Genomic DNA, 21,104 nt, shown 5'->3' on the forward strand with positions numbered 1-21,104 from the left:
TAATGTTTTCTGTACACATCTGTCCATCTCAGGGCGAGGGATCCCTCATCTGTGGCTCTCCTTCAAGTTTTGCCTTTTCACAAAAGAGGTTTTTCAACGCGCCTTCCAGTGAGGGGTCCGGTTTGGTGACCTCAAGTCTCTGCTCTTTGCAGATGATGTGGTGCTGTTGACGTCATCGGCCTGTGACCTCCAACGATCACTGGATCGGTTCGCCGCCGCGTGTGAAGCGGCTGGGATGAGAATAAGCTCCTCTGTTGTGGTGAAGAGAGAGCTGAGCCAAAAGGCAAAGCTTTAGATTTACTGGTTGACCTTCGTTCCTATCCTCCCCAGCTTCCTCCATAGGGTGGCTGGGCTCTCCCTTAGAGATAGGGTGAGAAGCTCTGCCATCCGGGAGGAGCTTGGAGTAGAGCCGCTGCTTCTCCGCGTTGAGAGGAGCCAGATGAGGTGGCTTGGGCATCTAGTTAGGATGCTCCCTGGACGCCTCCCTGGTGAAGTGTTCAGGGCATGTCCCTCCGGTAGGAGGCCCCCGGGAAGACCCAGGACACGTTGGAGAGACTATGTCTCTCGACTGATCTGGAAACGCCTGGGGATCCCCCTGGACGAGCTGGAAGAAGTGGCTGGGGAGGGTGAAGTCTGGGCCTCTCTGCTTAAGCTGCTGCCCCCACGACCCGACCCCGGATAAGCGGTAGAGGATGAATGGATGATGGATGGTTTTTCCTGGTGTGGTTTGAGGGTATAAGAACACATGATGTCACAACTTAAACTAAATTACATCGTGAGTGCAAACACTGTGTCAGATAATGTTACTACACCAAGCTACATGTTGACCATTACCCTAACAAAATAAGATAAAGTTATACAGCTATACACATAATTTACGACGCCCTAATTTTACTCAGCCTGGTAATTTACCTCTCCTGTCTTTCTGGAAGATAGGAGGGGGCGGAGAAACATTTCTATACTGGAAGAACTGGGAAGACTTATATACAGGGAGTGGTGGGTGGACCTTTAAGGCGGGCAACCCCGCCTCCCAGCTGGACGCAGCTGTTCCCCTCTCTCCCTGTCGCATACCCCTCCCCCTCCGGTGGGGGAGAGAGAATCAAAGGAGGGGCCAAAGTGGAGTAAAGGCGGGGGCCACGGTGCTACGGTTGAGTGGAAAGAAAGTGCAAATACCTGAATGCATAATCTGAATTAAGTAAGTACGCTTTTGTTGAAAATAACATCAAATGTTGCACTTGGTGTAAGTAACTGTGCGCGATAGGCCCTCGCTGAGACGCGGATGATTTCGGTGCGTCTTCGGTTTCCGATTCCTCCAAACAATGGTCGCGATGGTCGGCTTCTTTTTACAAACCACAGGGAAGTTAAGGACCCAGGTCGACCCTCTTGTTATTCTCACCGAGGCTGCGTAACTTTCTGAGGTGTTTTTAATACTGATAACGACGGTTTTCGATTATGGCGTACTGAATGGATCCGACCAGAGATGCGCCTGAAGGTTGATTTGGCAGCGATGCGGTTGCGTTCAGGCCGAAGCGTTTGAATTTTCCTGCTGGGAATCGGAGTGCGTTCATTCATTTTACCCCGAGCAAAGTCGAAACGAGAAGAGGGGAACATTTGATCACGATCGCTGTGGACTTGTCTCCCGTTGTCCTGCTCTTGCACAGGAACCTTATCCTTATTTTTTGGTAGATGGTACAAGACTTTATGGTCGACGGAAATGTCCAGTAAATCCTTGAGGCTGTTGTGGAATAAGGCTGAACGCTCGGTACGAACACTTTCACAGGAGACGAGCTGGAATATTTTTTAGATTGAAAGTGATAAGCTTTGGTTTTATCCTTACCTCATTAACCAACAGGGGTTTTGAGTTTAGATCAAAACTGAGAACAATATCTGGAATGAGCCCTAAGTAGATTTGGAAAGTAACACCAAAGTTTGTTTTTGTATTGGAGTAATGTTTACTGTGTTATTGCTCGTCTTTAAACCAAAATAACATTTATTTGTAATGATATCTTTTGAAAGTTAATTCATATATAGATATATCCATAGCTTCAAATCAGAACTCAAAAGTTTATTTAATTTTTATGCATTAAATTGGGGCCTGTATAATCACATCCTGGGGATTTCCAACAGCACTAAAGAACCACAAAATACAGGAGCTGTTTGTTTTTTTTAATCATAGTATCACGTTGAATGGCAGAATTAATATCATACTATATGCACACCGCTCTGTTGTAATTATAATACTAATGAAATCATGCAAAAAGCAGGCAACAGAAAAAAATAATTGAACTAAAGTAAAATAGTTAGGTAAAACTTGAAGCCAACAGTATGAATTTTTCATCTTGGGTAGCGACGTTTAACATTAAGCATTGCTATATGATGGTAATGTCTAAATAAATAGCACTTTAATGAACCTGAGCCCTCGTAGATGAATGCATCACATCTAATGGCGGCTTGTTGAGGAGCCACTTCTTGTCTCCTTAATATGTTGTTTAGGTTTCAAAACATATTGTATGCAGGTTCCCTATGAAGTAAGGTGCTTAGCAGAGAACAGGCCTGTTGATTCAACGCACACACAACTGCCTCTGTGTACTTGCAGGCTAACAGTAGTGGTTGTCTTGTGTTTTTGCTAGCTTCATTGTTGCTGTAGCAGGCAGCAGTGGGTGGTGGCCAGGGTTGAGCAGTCTCCCCCTCTTTGACCACTCTGTGTGTGCACACTTATTTTCACAGTTGGTGTATCAAATGGAAGTGGCCATCTAAGAGTTGGTGCAGCCTGCCAGCAGCTGTCTCAGCTCAAACGGCTTAGGTAGAGCAATTTGCTTTTGCCTTTGGGAAAATGTACAATCGCCAACTACTTATATAGGTACACCTTCCTACTAAAAGTTCGGGCCTCCTTTTGCCTTCAGAACTACCTTAATCTTACCTTTGTATTTTAACAAGGTGCTGGGGAAATTCCTCAGATATTTTGGTCCATGGTGACATGATGGTATCAACATAGTTGCTGCAGAGTTTCGGCTATACACCTATGATGTGTATTTTCCGTTCGAGCACATCCCAAAGGTGTTCTATTGAGTTGAGATCTGGTTACTATGGAGGCAATTGGAGGACAGTGTTTATTCATCGTAAGTACTGTGTTTTCCGGACCATAGGGCGCACTGCCAAAAAAGAGGTCTGAACAGGGTTTTTTTCATACATAAGCCAAACCAGGTGCATTAAGCGAACTAAAACAGTCATATAACTCACACTTTACTCAGCTCAATCACAATAACTCAACATTTTTCAATTGTAACACTTAAAATGCAAAACAATACACTCACTTTTCAGCTCAACCCTATTGAACAAATCCATCAAAGTCTTCATCTTCAGTGTCTGAGTTTTAACAGCTGGGCGATTTCAGCACCAAGGACGCCTGTATCCCTCTCGTCATTTTCCGAGTCAGTCTCTTTGTTGTTAATCAGCTGTTCAGTCATGATTCCAGCCTTCGTGAAAGCTCGGACGACACTTGAGACTGATATTTTAGCCCAGGTATCCACAATCCACTGGCAGATAGTGGCGTAACTTGGCTGCCTCCCTGTCTTGGTGAATGTGTGCTCGCCTTCTGTCATTCAATGTTCCCATGCGGCGCTCAACTTAGCTTTGAACGAGCTGTTGACACCAATGTCCAGCGGTTGGAGTTCTTTTGTCAATCCACCCAGAATTATGGCAAGCTCCAAATTAGTTTTCTTCATTTGGATTTTGACAGTATCAGTGAGATAGGTGCGCATGCAGTCGCAGATCAGCCAGAACTACCCTGCTGTGAGATGGTAGTTCTGGTGTGGATGGGGAGATTATGCCTCTTCATAAAACGGAAGCAAGAAGAAGGACCTCCCAAAGTCATTTATCTTCATATCGCGCGCTACCACTGTTGCCTTAAGTCAAATATAGACTACTGAGATGTTTCTACATGCTGTTCTCTGTTCAATAACCCGCTGTTCACGTTTTTCCTCCAACTGTGGCCATCTCGCTTTATTCCCCCTGAAACTCTGTTTGGTCTTCTTTACATGATGCAGTTTGTCTTCTTTCTTCCTCCACTTCTGCACCATCAATTCATTAATATTGAATTCTCTTGCAGCTGCTCTATTTCCCAAGCGTGACTGATAGCCTTCAGTTTGAAATCCGCTTCATAAGCCTGCCTCTTAACAGGTGCCATTTTGGGGTCTATATACCGATACACACACCCACACTGACTACCGTAATCCTATAAGTGGTGCACTTGATTTATTTGTAGTTTATCAAAACATTTTGACAGATTTTAAAATTGGTTTGACGTCAGTATGCACAAACAGAATTAACCCATACACAAGCCGCACTGGATTATTAGGGGCACAGTTGATTTTTGACAAAATTCAAGGATATTAAGTGCACCTTATAGTCTGGAAAATACGGTATGTTTAACGCTTGCTGATAGAATTTGACAAAACACCCAGCTCCCAATTGCAGATTACAAAAACATGGACTTCAATAAACACAGATCCTGCAGGCCAATTTCCCACAACTTTGTGATATAACAATCATTGCCTTCTCCTTTTGAGATGACTGAAGATGGCTAAAGAGGACAACATTGCTGTTATTCAGGGGTGATTTGTAAATTATTTGTAGCAGAAGCGTTGTTGTCACTTTGACACTTCATTTTTCCATCCATCATGGTGGTACAAATATTGGGTTGCGTGGTATGATGACATTGGTGCGTAAACGCTACCGGTGATAAAGGGCCCAAATTGTGCTATTACACCACCATTGTTAACCTTTACTGTTGTTACAAGACAGGATGTTCCGTGCTTTCATGATGCCAAATTCTGACCCAGCTGAATGTTCTGCGCATCTGAACGTTGCTGCTGCAATTGAAGCCAGTCATTGTGTTACCAATCATCAGTTGGTAACCTGTGTGAGCCTGTGTGAAGTGTAGCCTCATGTCCCCATTCTTATCTGGCAGGAGTGGTCCTTGGTGTGGTCCCCTGCTGCAGTAGCCTATCTTCTTCTAGGTCTAACAGGTTGTGCGTTCAGAGATGGTAATCTGTATTCCTTGGTTGTAATGAACTGTTGAGTTATTGTTGCTTTTCGTCTTGAGCCAGTCTGCATATTCTCTGATCTGTTGCATCAACAAGGCACACAATTGTCTGTCCACACAATTGTTGCTCCCTAGATACTTTGTTTTTTGGACCATTCACTGTAAACCCTAGAGATGGTTATGCGTGAAAATCCCAGCCAATCAGTAGTTTCTGAAATAGTTAGACCTGTCCATTGGTCCCCCACAACCAAACCACTTTTAAAATCATTTGAATCCTCTCTCTTCCACATTCTGTTGCTCACTAAACTTTAGCAAGTTGTCTTGTCCACTTCTACATGCCTAAATGCATTCTTGTGCCCTTGTGATTGGCAGATTAGCTATTTGTGCTAACAAGCAATTGAAAAAGGTACCTAATGAATTGCTGCTGAGTGTAACTGTAATTTTTTTGCGATAAATCGTGTCTTGGTTTGTTTTCAGTTGTGGATGATTTTTGTCTTCCGGTCTTTTATTGAGCACTATCCCTTCCCCATTTGTTGATTTGGGGAAATAAAATTGCAATTAGTGCAACGTTTACTTTCAAATACAACATGGCCAAAGCAGTCCTTGACCAAAATGGCTTTGTAAAAACACATTACTTTTCCTATGTTCTTTTTTTAACGGAATCTGACTTAGTCTCTGGTTTCTGCATTGCTTTGATGAAAGCGGCCGAATAAATATTGGCTAATAAGAACCTGAAAATCAGGAAACTTTTAATTATTGGAAGTACGCTCTATGAAACTTTAATGCCTCACGTTACTGCAGGACTACAGCTGGTATTAATCACCAATTAATGGGTGTGCGTTAAATATGCAGTGGTTGATGATGAAGCATATAGAAGAGAATTTGGCCGTGAAACAACTCTTTCTTTGCATGTCTCAGTGGTAAACGTCGGACCACACACTGAGAAAGACATTGTCCTCAGGCACACTGTCTAATTGTAAAATCCAATGTTCTCTTTTAAACACAGTCCTTAAATGCAGTGTTCTAGAAGAATCAATTGATGACAAATGTGAGCAGTTATAAGAGCACAGGATATAAACAGTGAATGTGAATTCTGCTGTTATAAAATGATCTGTTTGCTCCAATTGGCTTATTTGGCTTCAGGTGATTTGTCTAGGATTTCCTTTAGAACATTTTTATCCTCAGTGCTATCATGCCTGAAGACATTGAGAAGTGTCCTGTAGGTATTGTTTAAATGGGCAATAGGGGTTGAATGGGAAACAATATCCACCCTAACACTGGACCACACCTCTGGAAATCAAGTGTTGCATGAGAGTCTGACTTAGTCTGACGTAGATACAGACTGCATTTCTAGCAAAAGTTGGTTTAAGATCAGGGTATAAGTTACCATTTATCAAAATAAATGTACAGGTTAAGCTTTGAACATTTTACGAGCAGAACCAAGTAATTTTTAAGGTTGATAAAATGTATCTAAATTTCAGTGGGTGTTTGGTCTTGCTGGGATCTCATCTATTACCATGTGTTCAGGCAGTGTACAATATTTATTAACTTGTGTATGTGTTTTTTTTCTCAAACCACTTCTGATGGTTTTAAGAAAGACATGATTAAAAGGGCGATGTGGAAAAAATAATGAAAGAGATCTTTGCAGGCATGTTCTTACTTGCTGAACATTACATGCAAAAGCAGAAGAAGCTGAAGGCCCATCTGCAGGGATCACAACCAGCAGCAGCTTGAATGACAGATGCATTTGGATATCAGGGCCACATACAGCAGTCATCAAGTCAGACAAGGGTAGAAAAGCCAAAGGCACCATTAAATATAAACTATGGTTTAAATTTCCTTCGATTTGAGTAGATTAAAGAAATTAGGTCTAACTCTAAACCATAGGCAGTGGAGTGGTTACATTAGTGATAGAAAAGGTACCGTATTTTCACGACAATAAGGCGCACCTAAAAGCCTAGAATTTTCTAAAAAATCGACGGTGCGCCTTTTAACCTGGTGCGCCTTTTGTATGGATTACGGTAATATTGGTTAATCGCGGCTACCGTAGTCAGTAGGCGTGGCCGAAGTAACAGCAGTAAGAACGATAAATAGGAATTCCAGTCCAGTCCCAAACCATTTCTGTCTGTAAAGACCCCAAAATGGCTCCTTGCAAGAGACATGCTTATGATGCAGAGTTCAAACTGAAGGCTTATCAGTCATGCAGTTGAACACGGAAATAGAGCAGCGGCAACGTGAACAAATCAATGGTGCGGAAGTGGAGGAAGCAACAAGACGACCTGCGCCAGGTAAAGAAGACTCAACGGAGCTTCCGAGGAAACAAAGCAAGATGGCCACAGTTGGAGGACAAACTCGAACAGTGGGTTGTTGAACAGAGAGCAGCAAGTAGAAGTGTCTCTACAGTCACTATTCGAATGAAGGCAACAGCGCTAGCAGACGAACTGAAGATTTAGAGGCGGTCCTTCTTGATGCTTTCGGTTTATGAAAATAGGCCACCTCTCCAGCCGCACACGAACGAGTGTTTCGCAGCAACTGCCTGAAGATTACCAAGAAAAGCTGGCCACTTTCCGCGCATACTGCAGAAACAACATCGCTGGAAAAAAAGATCCGGCCAGAACACATCAACATGGACGAGGTTCCGCTCACCTTCGATATTCCTGTGAACTGCACTGTGGACAAAACGGGAGCACATACGGTGAATGTTCGCACCACAGGGAATGAGAAGGTATCCTTCACCGTAGTTCTCGCCTGCCAGGCTAATGGCCAGAAACTTCCACCCCTGGTTATTTTCAAAAGGAAGACTGCCAAAAGAAAACTTTCCAGCCGGCGTAACCATGAAAGCTAACTCAAAGGGATGAATGGATGAAGAAAAGATGAGTGAGTGGCTGAGATAAATTTACGTCAAGAGACCGGGTGGCTTTTTTCACGCAGCTCCGTCCCTATTGATCTGCGACTCCATGCTCGCCCATATCACCAATGGTGTAAAAAAAAAAAAACACTAATTCAGTTCTTGCCGTCATTCTGGGTGGATTAACAAAGGAACTTCAGCCGCTAGATATTGGTGTCAACAGGGCATTCAAAGCTAGACTGCGAACTGCGTGGGAGCGGTGGATGATGGAAGGCAAACACACGTTCACCAAGACAGGGAGACAGCGCCGAGCGAAATACGCCACTATCTGCCAGTGGATTGTAAATGCCTGGGCTGATATATCAGTCTCGACCGTGGTCGGAGCTTTCAGGAAGGCAGGGATTGTCACTGAAATGCCAGACAACACTAGCGAGACTGGCCCTGATGACGACTTTGAAGAGACTGAGCCGGCCATGTTGGATGCCGTATTCGCACAACTGTTCAATTCGGACACCAAAGAAGAAGAATTCGAGGGATTCCTGGATGAGGAATGAACTGATAAAGTGAGCTTTACCTGTTTCTTTTGTGTGTTTACAACTTAACAAGGCTGGTCATACTGTGAATATGGACATTAACGTTTGAACAACGTTGTAATATTGCTATTGCTTTGCACTACTTCGAGAGTTGTGAGAGTTCGAGTTACCGTATATTGTGTTTGCACTAACGTTTGATTTACCGCAACGGTACTACGTGATAAAAATGTTGCACTAAATCGAAGATTTATTAAACTCCACTATCCCCTATGTGATAAAAATATTGCACTGCCTGTTATTAAAAGAACTGTGTTGCGCGAAAACACTCCGTCACTCGGGAAAAATAATAAAACAGCTGTTTATTCATTTTGGGAGTGAATGGAGTTGTGAGAACGCTGGTTTGTATTCTATTAATAAAGTTTGACTGACTTATCTGACTGTTTTATTGACATTCCTTTTAGCGCAGCTCGATCTAGTGAATGCGTCATGAAACCACAGGCACTACCGTAGTTTCTATGCTATGCGCTTTATAACACGGTGCGCCCTATGTATGAAAATAGTTCTAAAATAGGCCGTTAATTGAAGCTGCGCCCTATAATAAGGTGTGCCTTATGGTTGTGAAAATACGGTATAAAAACTAAAAATGTATGGGAAAAACTCAACATGGAAAGTTTTGCTTCTGATGTTGCTGTATAGATAAAAACCTGTTGATTTGTGACAGACATGCTGAGAGCTCTCCTTAAAGATGACATCTGAAGAAAAATGTACGGTCAGCCTGTCTATTCGATGACATTTTGTTCAAATCTTTTTAATGTTGTTGCTGACAGTTTGCCATGTTGCATTGTACTCCCTGCATAAGTGACCTGGTTTTCACATTCCCTAATGGAAATAAAAATAAGTGACATCAGTATTTAGTGTTCACACTGCAGCTTACTGATCATCTCCATTACTTCAGAATATAAACAGAAAATCATGCCAATACTTTAATTTGGTAATTTCTCATTGGTGTGGACAGTAGAGTGGCAGAGGGTTGTAAGAGGTCAGGTTTCCATAACAACTGTCAACTTCCAAGCTCCTCCCCCATCTGAACACCCCTTTTCATCACCATGGCAGCAATGAGGCCCTGTTTTCCCAGTGGTAGTGCAGGTAGTACAAGAAAGAATGGGAGAAGGCACGAGAGAGGGAGAGGGCAAAGGGTTTTGGTGAAAACACAGTAATCCAATATGGCAGCCATTGTATCCAACAATGATGTTTCAAAGTCATGTGGTGGTTAAGTGAGAGCTAGATTAAGCAATATGAGAATAAAGTAATGTGTAAACCATTTAAAAACAATGTTTGATTTCAATTTGAATAAAAAACTGTAGAACTGAATTTTATGTTCTGGACATTGTATTTTACAGAGCTTCCTAAATAATGATCTAAAGCCTTATCATATAGGAAGTCCTCAGGGTCACGTTCATGGAGATTTTCTAGAAGGCAGCCCAGTGTTCTCCTTGCGGGTGATTGTGGAGGTCTGTTGTCACCTAAGGATTAATTGAAAAAGATAAAACCTTGTCCAGGAACATCCAAAAACTGCAATGATTTAAAAAAAAAAAAAAAAAAAAAAAAAAAAATGAAAAAATGTTTTGTTCCTCAAAATAATCCACTACTCATCTGTGTGAATGATTGATCATCCAACATCAGATTTACTAACTAACTTATGTACAGCACCACCCAACCGGCGACAGCGGCTCAAGGGGTTTATGCTTATGGTGGCTAGCCTGTTAGCTAATGCTACAAACAGCATAAGTTATGTTACTTATGTACACACATTTTTTGTTAACTGTTAAATCATATGAAATGATACAAAAAAGTGATCAGTTTATGAATTTTTATTGAGAAACAAAAGTTTTTCTCCTCTTAAACACCAGCTCCCCAGCCTTAGAAAATACTCTTTCACACGATGCAGATGACGATGGTGAGCAGAGAGTTTTAAGTGCAAGTTGATGCAGATGTGGATATGTTTTCTGGTTCTCTCACGAGTATCTGCCAATTCTTCATTGCCATGCCGAGCTCTATAATGCCTCAGCATTGATGAAGTGCTCTTATTGATGTAAGATAGCTCTGTGGAGCAGAGCCGACACTTCACCTACAATAACATAAAAAGTTCCAAACAATTCAAACCTCTTACCAGAACAGAGTAAAAACTAAGGTGGCGCATTGCATTCACTTGTTAAAAAAATAGACACCCTATAAAATGAATAAAGCAACTGTAAGGCTCTTTAACTGACTATCATATGTATCACAGGTCATTCACTTGATAAACTGATAAAGTGAGTGCAATGCGCCACCGTAAAAAATAGTATATAACAGTAAACAATGCTCAAAGGAGAAAAAGATTTCCCTTGTTTGGAGTCACAAGATCAAAATTATTCCACACTGGGGAAAACTTCTTAGAACGATCCATAGTCACGCAACTGCAAAACTCCATCCAACAAACCCACGACATGTCGATACAGTTTTTTTTCCTTATAAACACACTTTGACGCGGCACATCCAAACGATACAATTCCTGTATCGGTCACGTGATTCTTTCTTAAAGCAATACTGTACACGCACCGATACGGGGTTTTACTCTTGAGCTCTCGGCACAGTGTTGACGCACCAGTGTCGCTCGTCCCATCACTAGCATAAAGCATCTGCAGCTTATATTTTCAATTTCAATCTTTTTTTTCCCAGTTTCTATTTTTCTTTAGTTTCTGGTCATAGGTTTACATGTTCAGACTCATCTAGCATGGGAAGCTGTGGAATAATGAGAGGCAGCATAGTGATGCATGGTGAGGCTGAGACCATCCCTTAATATGATGCCTTCAGGTAACTTTAAAATCAATGAACACTATCTCTCATATTGACGAGACTGCCCACAAAAAAGTTTCCAATAGCAAAGTAGCAGATGTTTCAAAATTTATGTGACACCAGTTTCAATATTTGGTCAGCATAATATGGCCGAATATATAATTTAATGTCTAAATATACCCTCAGTGTTCAAGAGGCGTCTTACTTTTGAAACATGCACAAAAAGCAAAAGACGTCTTTATGTTACATAATCATGCTTGTGGGGTATGATTGGGTATTGGGCATTTAAATGGTTATCAAACACCTCAGATAATAGTTAATATGTACAATTGCTCTTTGATATAAAATTGTGTGTGCTGTGTCTTAAGCGCTCGACTTTCACAAAATATGAATTGGTACTTGGGAGTATTAAATATTGGGTCTCTGGACTATCAAAATATGCTTTCCCTCAAATATTTAATAAAACTGTAGAAAAATGCGCAAGATTATTTTTATGGGGTAACCTAGACAAAACTATAAGTAAAAGCCACGGTAGTAAAATTTAACAAAGCTGCCGTCCTGCGTTGCTTTACATGTCATGAGGAAATAAGGGCAGCTTGGGTGTTAAACTGCAATTTTTGCCATAATATGTTGACCAAATATTATGATTGGTACCTAGTCAGTTATGAAACATTTTTGCGGCCAATCAACATGATGTGTCATATAACCCACATTCCCTGAAGGCCACACAATCTCAGCCTTCATTGCCATGCTGTCACTCATTATTCCACAACAATCATTTGTTACCATGCCCACCCATACCTGATCACGGCCATAAGTCTAAACCTGAAAAAATAGACCCAAGCCTGAAGAACAGTTTTGAAACTGAAATGAAAATATAAGATGCAGAAATAAAAAAAAAATAAAAAAAAGAGAATCTGAAGATTTTAAAAATTGTAACACAAAAACTGTGGTTGCATTTCAACATCAGAAACAAAACTTTCAGTTTCAAATATTATTTTTTCAAATAATTAAACCTTTTGGCACCGATTTGGCTCTTGTTGGATCGCAATACCTCTTGTGTGTCACTGCTAATCTGGATGTTCTTTGAATGAAGACTTCAAGAAGAAAAATGCCAATTTCAAAATGTATTTAGCAAATGGAACCAATTCAAGATACAAATATAACAGTGCTCCGGGCCAGTTCATAACCCTACAATAACAGAGTCCATTGCCAGGGCATGAAGTCTGACAACCTAACTATCCCTTGACCCAATCTTTTATAGAAACACATATGTAAATTATTGATGTTAATTCAGTCCAATCCAGTCCTTCTTCTTGGATGACCTCGTCTTCTTCTTCCAGTCCCATTGAATGCTGGTACACTCCTTGTTCTCTGTTGTCTTCCCAAATGGCCAGATCAAAGTTCACCTTCTTCCCGCAGATGAGCTTATCAAGACCACTCTGCTGTCCAGTTTTACGATGGGTGTTTAACACCTTCAGCCTAACTGGCTTCTGAGATTACAACTGTCTAAACAACAATCCTGTCAAGGACGGGTCACTGATCTTTATTACACTTGCTAATGATTCTACCATTCCTAACTTCTAAAGTACTTCTAACAGAAGACAGGAACATATGATAGAACACATGATAACAAGATAAACACAAATTCTCTTCACTCTATAGAAAACATACTACGAGTGAACAGATGCTATATTCCATTTGTCTCAAAGCTCAATCATGTCTATATGAGGCTATATGTTCAGCTTTTTTTTTTTTTATTAAACTTTACACTTGTAGCGAATTAATTTAGATTACCTTGGTGAAAGCGATAAAAGTTACGATACAGGAAGGCGTCACAGGGCATGTGCACTTACGATGCAAATACCCACAGCATATGACACTTGCGTGATTTGCACAGTTCCCCATCCACATTATAGAGGCACTTAAATGCTCATATTTCTATTCAGTCACGATCATTGAAAATCGATACCATTATTTTCTGGCCTTTTTTCAAACAAGACGATGGCCAGAATCACTGAGGCCTATGCCTAAACGCAGGGAAATCCCTTGAGATTTTAGCATTTCGTACGACACAACTAACAAACTCAACTAAATTAAAACCTCAGGCTGACTGGTGATTTAAGGATGGTGTGTTTTTGACTAGATACACGGTTCACTAGCCCATCAATAAGCATAAACCTTTCTTTTCTACACTCAAACTTAGGGACAACTTAGAGCTTCCAATCTGCCAAATGTGCATTATTTTGGGCCTAGGAGGAAACCAGAGTATCTGAAAAATACACACTCAAAAACCCACATGCACGACAGAGAGGGTGTGGTATCAGGCTTTACAAATGAACGTATACAATCTCCTTATTCATTTACAGACTGTAAATCCTGACTTCAACACTTGCAGATCGGACCGCAAGTCAAACTTTCCCATCGCAGGAAATGATAGAGCGAGACAGGCAGGATGAAGTACAGTGCAAAGCAGCACTGTGTCCTGTGGTAACAGTATTAGTAGTAACACAGTCATATTCTCTTTATTGTTAATTTCATGGGTCTTTTTTGAGTCCAAAAAATTGTCCTGACTGTCCGGGGGACTATTAATTATGCTACCAAATACATATTTTTATGTCCCCGGGACGACAGAACAGTCTTAGTGTGGAGCCCTCCAATCAACATTTTTAAAGATTCTAGCCTGAACTGGGTTTAGTTTTTTTTTTTTTTTTTTTTTTTTTTTTTTTAAATAAAAGCTTAATTATATTTTAAAATGGGGATCAGAGGCAACCAATCCAAGGTGTTCTGTGATAACTTTTAACCATTCTGCTTTCCCAACCCTTTTCCTCTTGCAGATGTCAGCCACTTCCACTTGTCCCCGGTGACCATCACACTGCCCATCCTCTCCTACCAGCTTTCTAATCTCTGTCCTTTAGCCTCCTCTGCTCACCATCCTCCCTTCTCCTGAGCGCTCCTGATTGGCCTTCAAGATAGATTCCCTCCGGAGTAAGGTTGACCTGCTTAAGCTACCCCTTGTGCTCTCTAGCAAGTCCATCTCTGAATGCAAGCGCCAGCTGGGAGGAGTGTGTGAGCGGCGCAGCACGGTGGGAGGAGGCGGCAGGGCTCATAAGGCCTGCTCACTGCCGACCCAAGACATGGACAACGAGTCGCAGTATTCGGGCTACTCTTACAAGTCCTCCCATTCTAGGAGCTCCCGCAGGCACAGGTAAATACAGGTTGCATAACTTGAGTTTTAAATAAAATGAGTAGTTGGTGAGAAGGTGAAGGTGAGTTTCTCACCTTCACAATTTTAAGTTGTTATATGATGAAAAAAAGTATTGCTGTTTCTAAATGTTGCACTACTGTATGCAATCACTTCTGAAGATTGACTCACTGGCATAACGCTACTACTGGCATATGAGCGACGATAATGTCATTGTGGTTCTAAATTCTGCCTCACTTCCACTGAGCACTTCCTGTGTTTGTCTCCCAGGGATCGGAGAGACCGCCATCGTTCTAAAAGTCGAGACAGCAGCAGTCGTGGTGACAAATCTGTGACCATCCAGACACCAGGAGAGCCACTGCTGGATGCAGAGTCGACCCGTGGAGATGACAGGGTGGGTCATGACCATTTTTATGCAAACAACACCTTTCAAAAGCATTTTTAAAAAAAAAAGAAAAGAATACTCACCTCATCTCTTCCACTCCGTTTTTTTGCTTGCTTCGATTTAAAAAAAAAAAAGAAAAAAAAAGTTTATATTAAATATTATCTATATCCAGACTTCATAGTGATTGTTTTTCTGCATTCTACAGGATGATAACTGGGGCGAGACCACCACAGTTGTGACGGGCACCTCGGAGCACAGCATCTCGAATGAAGATCTGACACGGGTCACCAAAGACTTGGAGGAGTCAACCCCATTGGAGTGCAATCGTTTCATTGGCGTAGCTTTGGGAGGCTGTCTGAGTTTCTTTGCCCTGGTCACGCCTTTAGCCTTCCTCGTTCTCCCTCAAGTGCTGTGGCGTGACACCCTCGAGCCTTGTGGCACACCCTGCGAAGGCCTGTATGTCTCTCTGGCCTTCAAACTCCTGGTCTTGCTTATCTCCTCCTGGGCGTTGTTCCTCCGGAGCCCCCGTGCCACACTCCCACGTTTCTTTGTCTTCCGCTGTCTGCTGATGGTTTTGGTCTTCCTGTTTGTGGCCTCTTACTGGCTGTTTTATGGTGTGCGTGTGCTGGAACCCCAGGAGAGGGATTACAGGGGGATTGTGGAATATGCTGCCTCACTGGTGGATGCGCTGCTCTTCATCCAATACCTAGCATTGGTGCTGCTGGAGGTTCGACATCTACAGTCCGCATTTTGCCTTAAGGTGGTACGAAGCACAGATGGAGCCAGTAAATTCTACAATATAGGACACCTCAGGTCAGTGAGATGGCCCCAAACAGTTGAACTCTATTCAATACTAGTTGTTAAATTTGCCATTCTTGAACTGGCTGATGTTTGGTTTTTAATTTGAAAAACAACCTAAGAAAAAATGTTGATTGAACACCTGTGTTATTTCCACAATTCCACGAGCTAATCCTCTTCCCCAAATAGTCATTTTAAATCTGATTAAGTCCGAGTGACACCACATGGTTGAGGATGAGGGTTATACTTTTGAACCCCCAATCACAATTCTCTCAGAGCAATAGAACATGTACAAAATATTGGCATCATATTAAGCTATGTATTAAAAAGCCAAATGTTAAACTGTCATGGTTTAGACAATCTTATCATGGCAGTGTTCTCATAACAGCCATCTAAGAACGGTTGTGTAACCTGTTTGTTCTGTATCCAGTATCCAGCGGGCAGCTGTTTGGTTGTTGGATCATTATTATTGCGATTTCCCCGTCTACAACCCTGTTCTGCCCAACCTACCCAAGTCCATTCTGTCTAAGAAGATGACAGGCTTCAAAGTTTACTCTCTGGATGGTAAATATACCCTAAACATGTTCTGTTTCGGTGTGCGTCGGAGCCATTCATTCATAGTTGAAGTGCTCACAATCTAAACACATTTCTGTTCCCCTGTCTCTCTGATCTCCCTGCTTGTCCTTCTGTTTGTCTTGCCTTACAGAAAATCCCACTAACAACTCCACTGGCCAGTCCAGAGCCATGATAGCAGCGGCAGCCCGGAGGAGAGACAACTCCCACAACGAGCTCTACTACGAAGAGGCCGAGATGGAACGCAGGATCCGCAAACGCAAGGCCAGGTGAGACAGCGCTGTAGTTGTCATGGCACACTTTAGAGATGACCGCTGAGTGGGCATGGTGTGGTTCTACCACCATCTGTTAGGATGGCTTGTTTTTAAAAACAAGCTTGGTACACTGAAATAAAGCTTTCCCTTTTGTGTTTGGAACAGATAGTTCATAAAACATTTTTACAAACACAAAAGAGAAATCTTTATTTAAGTGTACCAAACTGCTCTCAGAATGTCCCAAACCCATGAAAATACATCACTTCATTAGAAAATTTTTGTTGTTTTATTGATAAAGTTTAGTTAAATGATGATGTTATAAGAGCACTGTAAAATTGGCTGCTATGCTGAGAATAAGATACAAAGATACAACTACCGTATTTTCACAACCATAAGGCGCGCCGTATTATAGGGCGCACCTTCAATTAACAGCCTATTTTAGAAATATTTTCATACACAGGGCGCACCGTGTTATAAGGCGCATAGCATAGAAACTGCGTAGTGTCTGTGGTTTCATGACGCGTTCACTAGATCGAGCTGCGCTAAAAGGAACGTCAATAAAACAGCCAGATAAGTCAGTCAAACTTTATTAATAGAATACAAACCGTCGTTCTCACAACTCTATTCACTCCCAAAACGAATAAACAGCTGTTTTATTATTTTTCCCGAGTGACGTAGTGTTTTCGCGTACGGTAACACAGTTCGTTTAATAACAGCGAGTTATAACAGGCAGTGCAACATTTTTATCACAAGTGGATAGTGGAGTTTAATAAATCTTCGATTTAGTGCAACATTTTTATCACGTAGTACCGTTGCGGTAAATCAAACGTTAGTGCAAACAATATACGGTAACTCGAACTCTCGAAGTAGTGCAAAGCGATAGCAATAGCAATATAACAACGTTGTTCAAACGGTAATTTCCATATTCACAGTATGACCAGCCTTGTTAAGTTGTAAACACACAAAAGAAACACGTAAAGATCACTTTATCAGTTCATTCCTCATCCAGGAATCCCTCGAATTCTTCTTCTTCGGTGTCCGAATTGAACAGTTGTGCGAATACGGCGTCCAACATGGCCGGCTCCGTCTCGTCAAAGTCGTCATCAGGGTCGGTGTCGCTGGTGTTGTCTGGCATTTCAGTGACAATCCCTGCCTTCCCGAAAGCTCGGACCACGGTCTATGCCCAGGCATTTACGATCCACTGGCAGATAGTGACGTATGACGCTCGGCGCCGTCTCCCTGTCTTGGTGAACGTGTGTTCGCCGTTCGTCATCCACCGCTCCCGCGCAGTTCGCAGTCTAGCTTTGAATGCCCCGTTGACACCAATATCTAGCGGCTGGAGTTCCTTTGTTAATCCACTTCTTGCTTTGTTTCCTCGGAAGCTCCGTTGAGTCTTCTTTACCTGGCGCAGGTCGTCTTGTTGCTTCCTCCACTTCCGCACCATTGATTCGTTCACGTTAAATTCTCTTGCCGCTGCTCTATTTCCGTGTTCAACTGCGTGACTGATTGCCTTCAGTTTGAACTCTGCGTCAAAAGCGCGTCTCTTGCAAGGAGCCATTTTGGGGTCTTTACAGACAGAAATGGTTTGGGACTGAATTTACTGCTGTTACCTCGGCCACGCCTACTGACTACGGTAGCCGCGATTAACCAATATTACCGTAATCCATACAAAAGGCACTCCGGGTTAAAAGGCGCACCGTAGATTTTTTAGAAAATTCTAGGCTTTTAGGTGCGCCTTATAGTCGTGAAAATACGGTATCTGCTTATGCTGAAACTTAAATAAGACATATCTAATATGTAATAAGAGATATATTGATTAAAAAAAAAAATCCCTGCTCAGTGATATTTTCTCCTTTTTTCGGTTGTCTTCATAACCGCTTTTTACCTTGCGGGTCATGGGGAGGGTGATCATAAGGGTGAGGGCAGGGTCCACCCCTGGATGTGTCCCCAGCTCATCGCAGGGCCTTATGTGAGCATTTGTGGGTTCAGTACCTTGCTCAAGTGTACCCCGGCAGTGATCCAAAGGTGTTCTGGCACCTCCCCCTACCGACCTTCGATGTTAGGGTTAGAGAAACCGAGAACCATTGCTGCTTGGAAATGACATATTTACTCCATTAGGAAATTGCGTGCTGTGTTGGTGCTCAGGCTTCACCTTATTTCTGCAGATTGGTTGTAGCAGTAGAAGAGGCCTTTACACACATCAAGCGTCTCAATGAAGATGAGGTTGCCTCATCACCCAAGCATCCAAGGGAGATCATGGATCCAAGAGAGGCCGCACAAGCCATATTTGCTCCAATGGCCCGGGCCATGCAAAAATACCTGAGAACCACCCGACAACAGGCCTTCCACAGCATGGAGAGCATCCTCACACACCTACAGTTCTGTATCACACACAACATGACGCCAAAGGTAAAAGACTGTGATCACCTTAACACCTAACATAAAGAAACAACACTATTTGAGGGCTTTAATATTTGCTGTTGCAATGTATATTTTACACATTTGAAACACATTTTAAGCATAATTTATTTTGTCTAATTTAAAACAAAAACTTCATTTAGTGTGTTTTCAAATGTGATGTCTGATTTAAACAAAACTGGTGTCTTTATTTTTGAAGAAACATTTTCAAGCTTCTTTTTAAAAACTAAAACCATTAGAAACAATGCATGCTATACTCTCCAAAATAATCATTTGTGGCTTTGTGTAGCAGAATTTAACTCCCAGAAAAAGATGGAATTACACAAGTTAAGAGGACCGTAACATAATGTCTTAGATTTGTACAAATGTTTCTAACTTCCTGCATCCTACTGTTAGGCTTTCCTTGCGCGTTACCTGGCCTCGGGCCCCACTATGCAGTATCAACATCAGAACGACAGAGGACGCCAGTGGACCTTAGTGAGCGAGGAGCCAGTGACGTCAGCGCTTCGTCAAGGTCTGGTTTTCTCACTACGTCATCTGGATTTCTCCCTAGTGGTCACCGTGACACAACTCCCTTTCTTGCGGCTTGGGGAGGAATTCATTGACCCGAAAAGCCACAAATTTGTCATGAGGCTGCAGTCGGAGACCTCAGTATAAAGCCAGCACCTCCTGACTTGCCTCTCCCCACTGGCAGGGGCTGTTGTGGATGTTGCTTATCCTGTCACTGTCCCCTGTCTGTGATGGAGGTGGAGAGCAGGGTGATTCCCCCACACACTGTTTTGTCATCATCCTCATCATCATAGATTATCTAATATCAAACTGTGATCAGCTGGGTGATTTTCAAAACCTGGATTCAAACAGATGCCTTGACATTTTCTGTTGCTGTTTTGACACTTGTCTTTGCAGCAACAAAAAAAACCCTCCTTAATGGAATTTGCCTTTTTTAGTCACCAGACTACATTAATTTGCTGACTTGGCACCCGAATGCCAGAGGAGGGGACATTACGTCATCTATGCCACTTCCTCTTGTGTCTTAAAAACCAATTATGTGTCAGTGCTGGTGCACCACTGTCAGTGTATTGTTCATTCTTTATGACAGACTGTTTTTCTATTAAAAGGCGTGATTCCTTTTTTTACTTACAGAATGTAATGTATGCATTTACTTAATATGTGGCTTTTTTGTAGTCTGTGTTTTATATCTAGATGTAAAGAAAAAAGTGCAAATGCCTTCTCAGTTTTGTATCATGATTGCCTACTTGTGCAGCTTTTCAAGAGTCTTCAAGAAAACAGCAAAAAACCATCAACTTCTGGTCGTAACCTGCAGTCTACTTCTGCACATTTAAACAGTAAAGATGCTACAGCAGCTAATATCACTTAACAAAGCAGCAGAGGCTACAGAAAGATTTTTAAAAAGAGGGAAGTGGTGAATTTCCCTGCACTGTTTAAACCATTGACTAACACAAAATGACTAAACCCAAAAGTAAGTGTGTCAGGGAACAACTCCCCTGAGTGCTCATTATAATAACAATAATTTAGTGTTAAACAATACCTGATCTGTGAATTGATCACATAGCGTGTGTGTTACAGTCCGGATGGTGTGTTTCAGACCACCGTTGGTCCCAATCAGGCAGCCGTTGGCCACTTTTAGAGCCACTTTGGGAGCCACTATGTGTGACTTGCAGTCTTTTGAATGCCTTTTCGACAACGACCCCAACCCTGACACATGATTGTAACTGCAGCTGTAGCATAACACCGCCTCACCTGAACCAGTCTTCCTGTAGCCTTGCTCTCTACATGTGCAGGGGCAGAAAGGACACAATTGTCCCCACACTTCTACAGTTAAAAAAAAGGCACCTGTGTATGTTGGACATTGTAACAATGCATATTGTACTTTTTTTAATGACTTGTTTTTAATCAGTCATTTGAAAATACCTGTTTTGATGCAATTTAACAAATCAAAATGGCTTGTCAAAAAATAAAGATTTGTCTTGCATTTTCCTTTTCTTGGTGTTTAGTATGTTTAGTATACAGTATGGGAGCCATTTTCCATTATTAAACTTATACTAAATGCTAAAATAGGGGATGAGACAAGAGTTTTCACATGAGTTTTTTTAGAGGAACTTCTTTGTGGTTTGACAACTTCAGAAAAGGGACACTGAGCTCTGGACTTCCTGATGTTTCTGTTGCCTGCACAGTTCAGAAAGATTTGAT

At 41.9% G+C, this 21,104-nt stretch overlaps 1 protein-coding gene across 2 annotated transcripts; it reads left to right on the forward strand.

The window, feature by feature from the left end:
* The first annotated feature begins 1,071 nt into the window (after nt 1–1,071).
* LOC101071775 (vang-like protein 2) lies at nt 1,072–20,888 on the forward strand. Of its 2 annotated transcripts, none has more exons than XM_011619559.2 (8): nt 1,072–1,195; nt 14,098–14,468; nt 14,736–14,859; nt 15,056–15,663; nt 16,079–16,212; nt 16,355–16,490; nt 18,641–18,884; nt 19,290–20,888. In XM_011619559.2, the coding sequence occupies exons 2-8, from the start codon at nt 14,398–14,400 to the stop codon at nt 19,548–19,550; spliced, it is 1,578 nt and encodes a 525-aa protein (XP_011617861.1). In that variant the 5' UTR covers nt 1,072–1,195; nt 14,098–14,397; the 3' UTR covers nt 19,551–20,888. The 2 variants fall into 2 exon arrangements, with proteins under 2 accessions (XP_011617861.1, XP_003978282.1); XM_003978233.3 differs by having other exon boundaries at nt 1,099–1,195; nt 14,289–14,468.
* The last annotated feature ends 216 nt before the right edge of the window (nt 20,889–21,104 follow it).

Source organism: Takifugu rubripes, chromosome 22 (assembly GCF_901000725.2).
Source record: "Takifugu rubripes chromosome 22, fTakRub1.2, whole genome shotgun sequence".
Lineage (NCBI taxonomy): Eukaryota > Metazoa > Chordata > Actinopteri > Tetraodontiformes > Tetraodontidae > Takifugu > Takifugu rubripes.

Bases quoted from the DNA above. Each gene is read 5' to 3' on its own strand.
- LOC101071775 (XM_011619559.2), top strand. From the start codon at position 14,398: ATGGACAACGAGTCGCAGTATTCGGGCTACTCTTACAAGTCCTCCCAT. The intron at 14,469-14,735 runs GTAAATACAGGT...TTTGTCTCCCAG, and splicing joins AGGAGCTCCCGCAGGCACAG to GGATCGGAGAGACCGCCATC. The intron at 14,860-15,055 runs GTGGGTCATGAC...TGCATTCTACAG, and splicing joins CGACCCGTGGAGATGACAGG to GATGATAACTGGGGCGAGAC.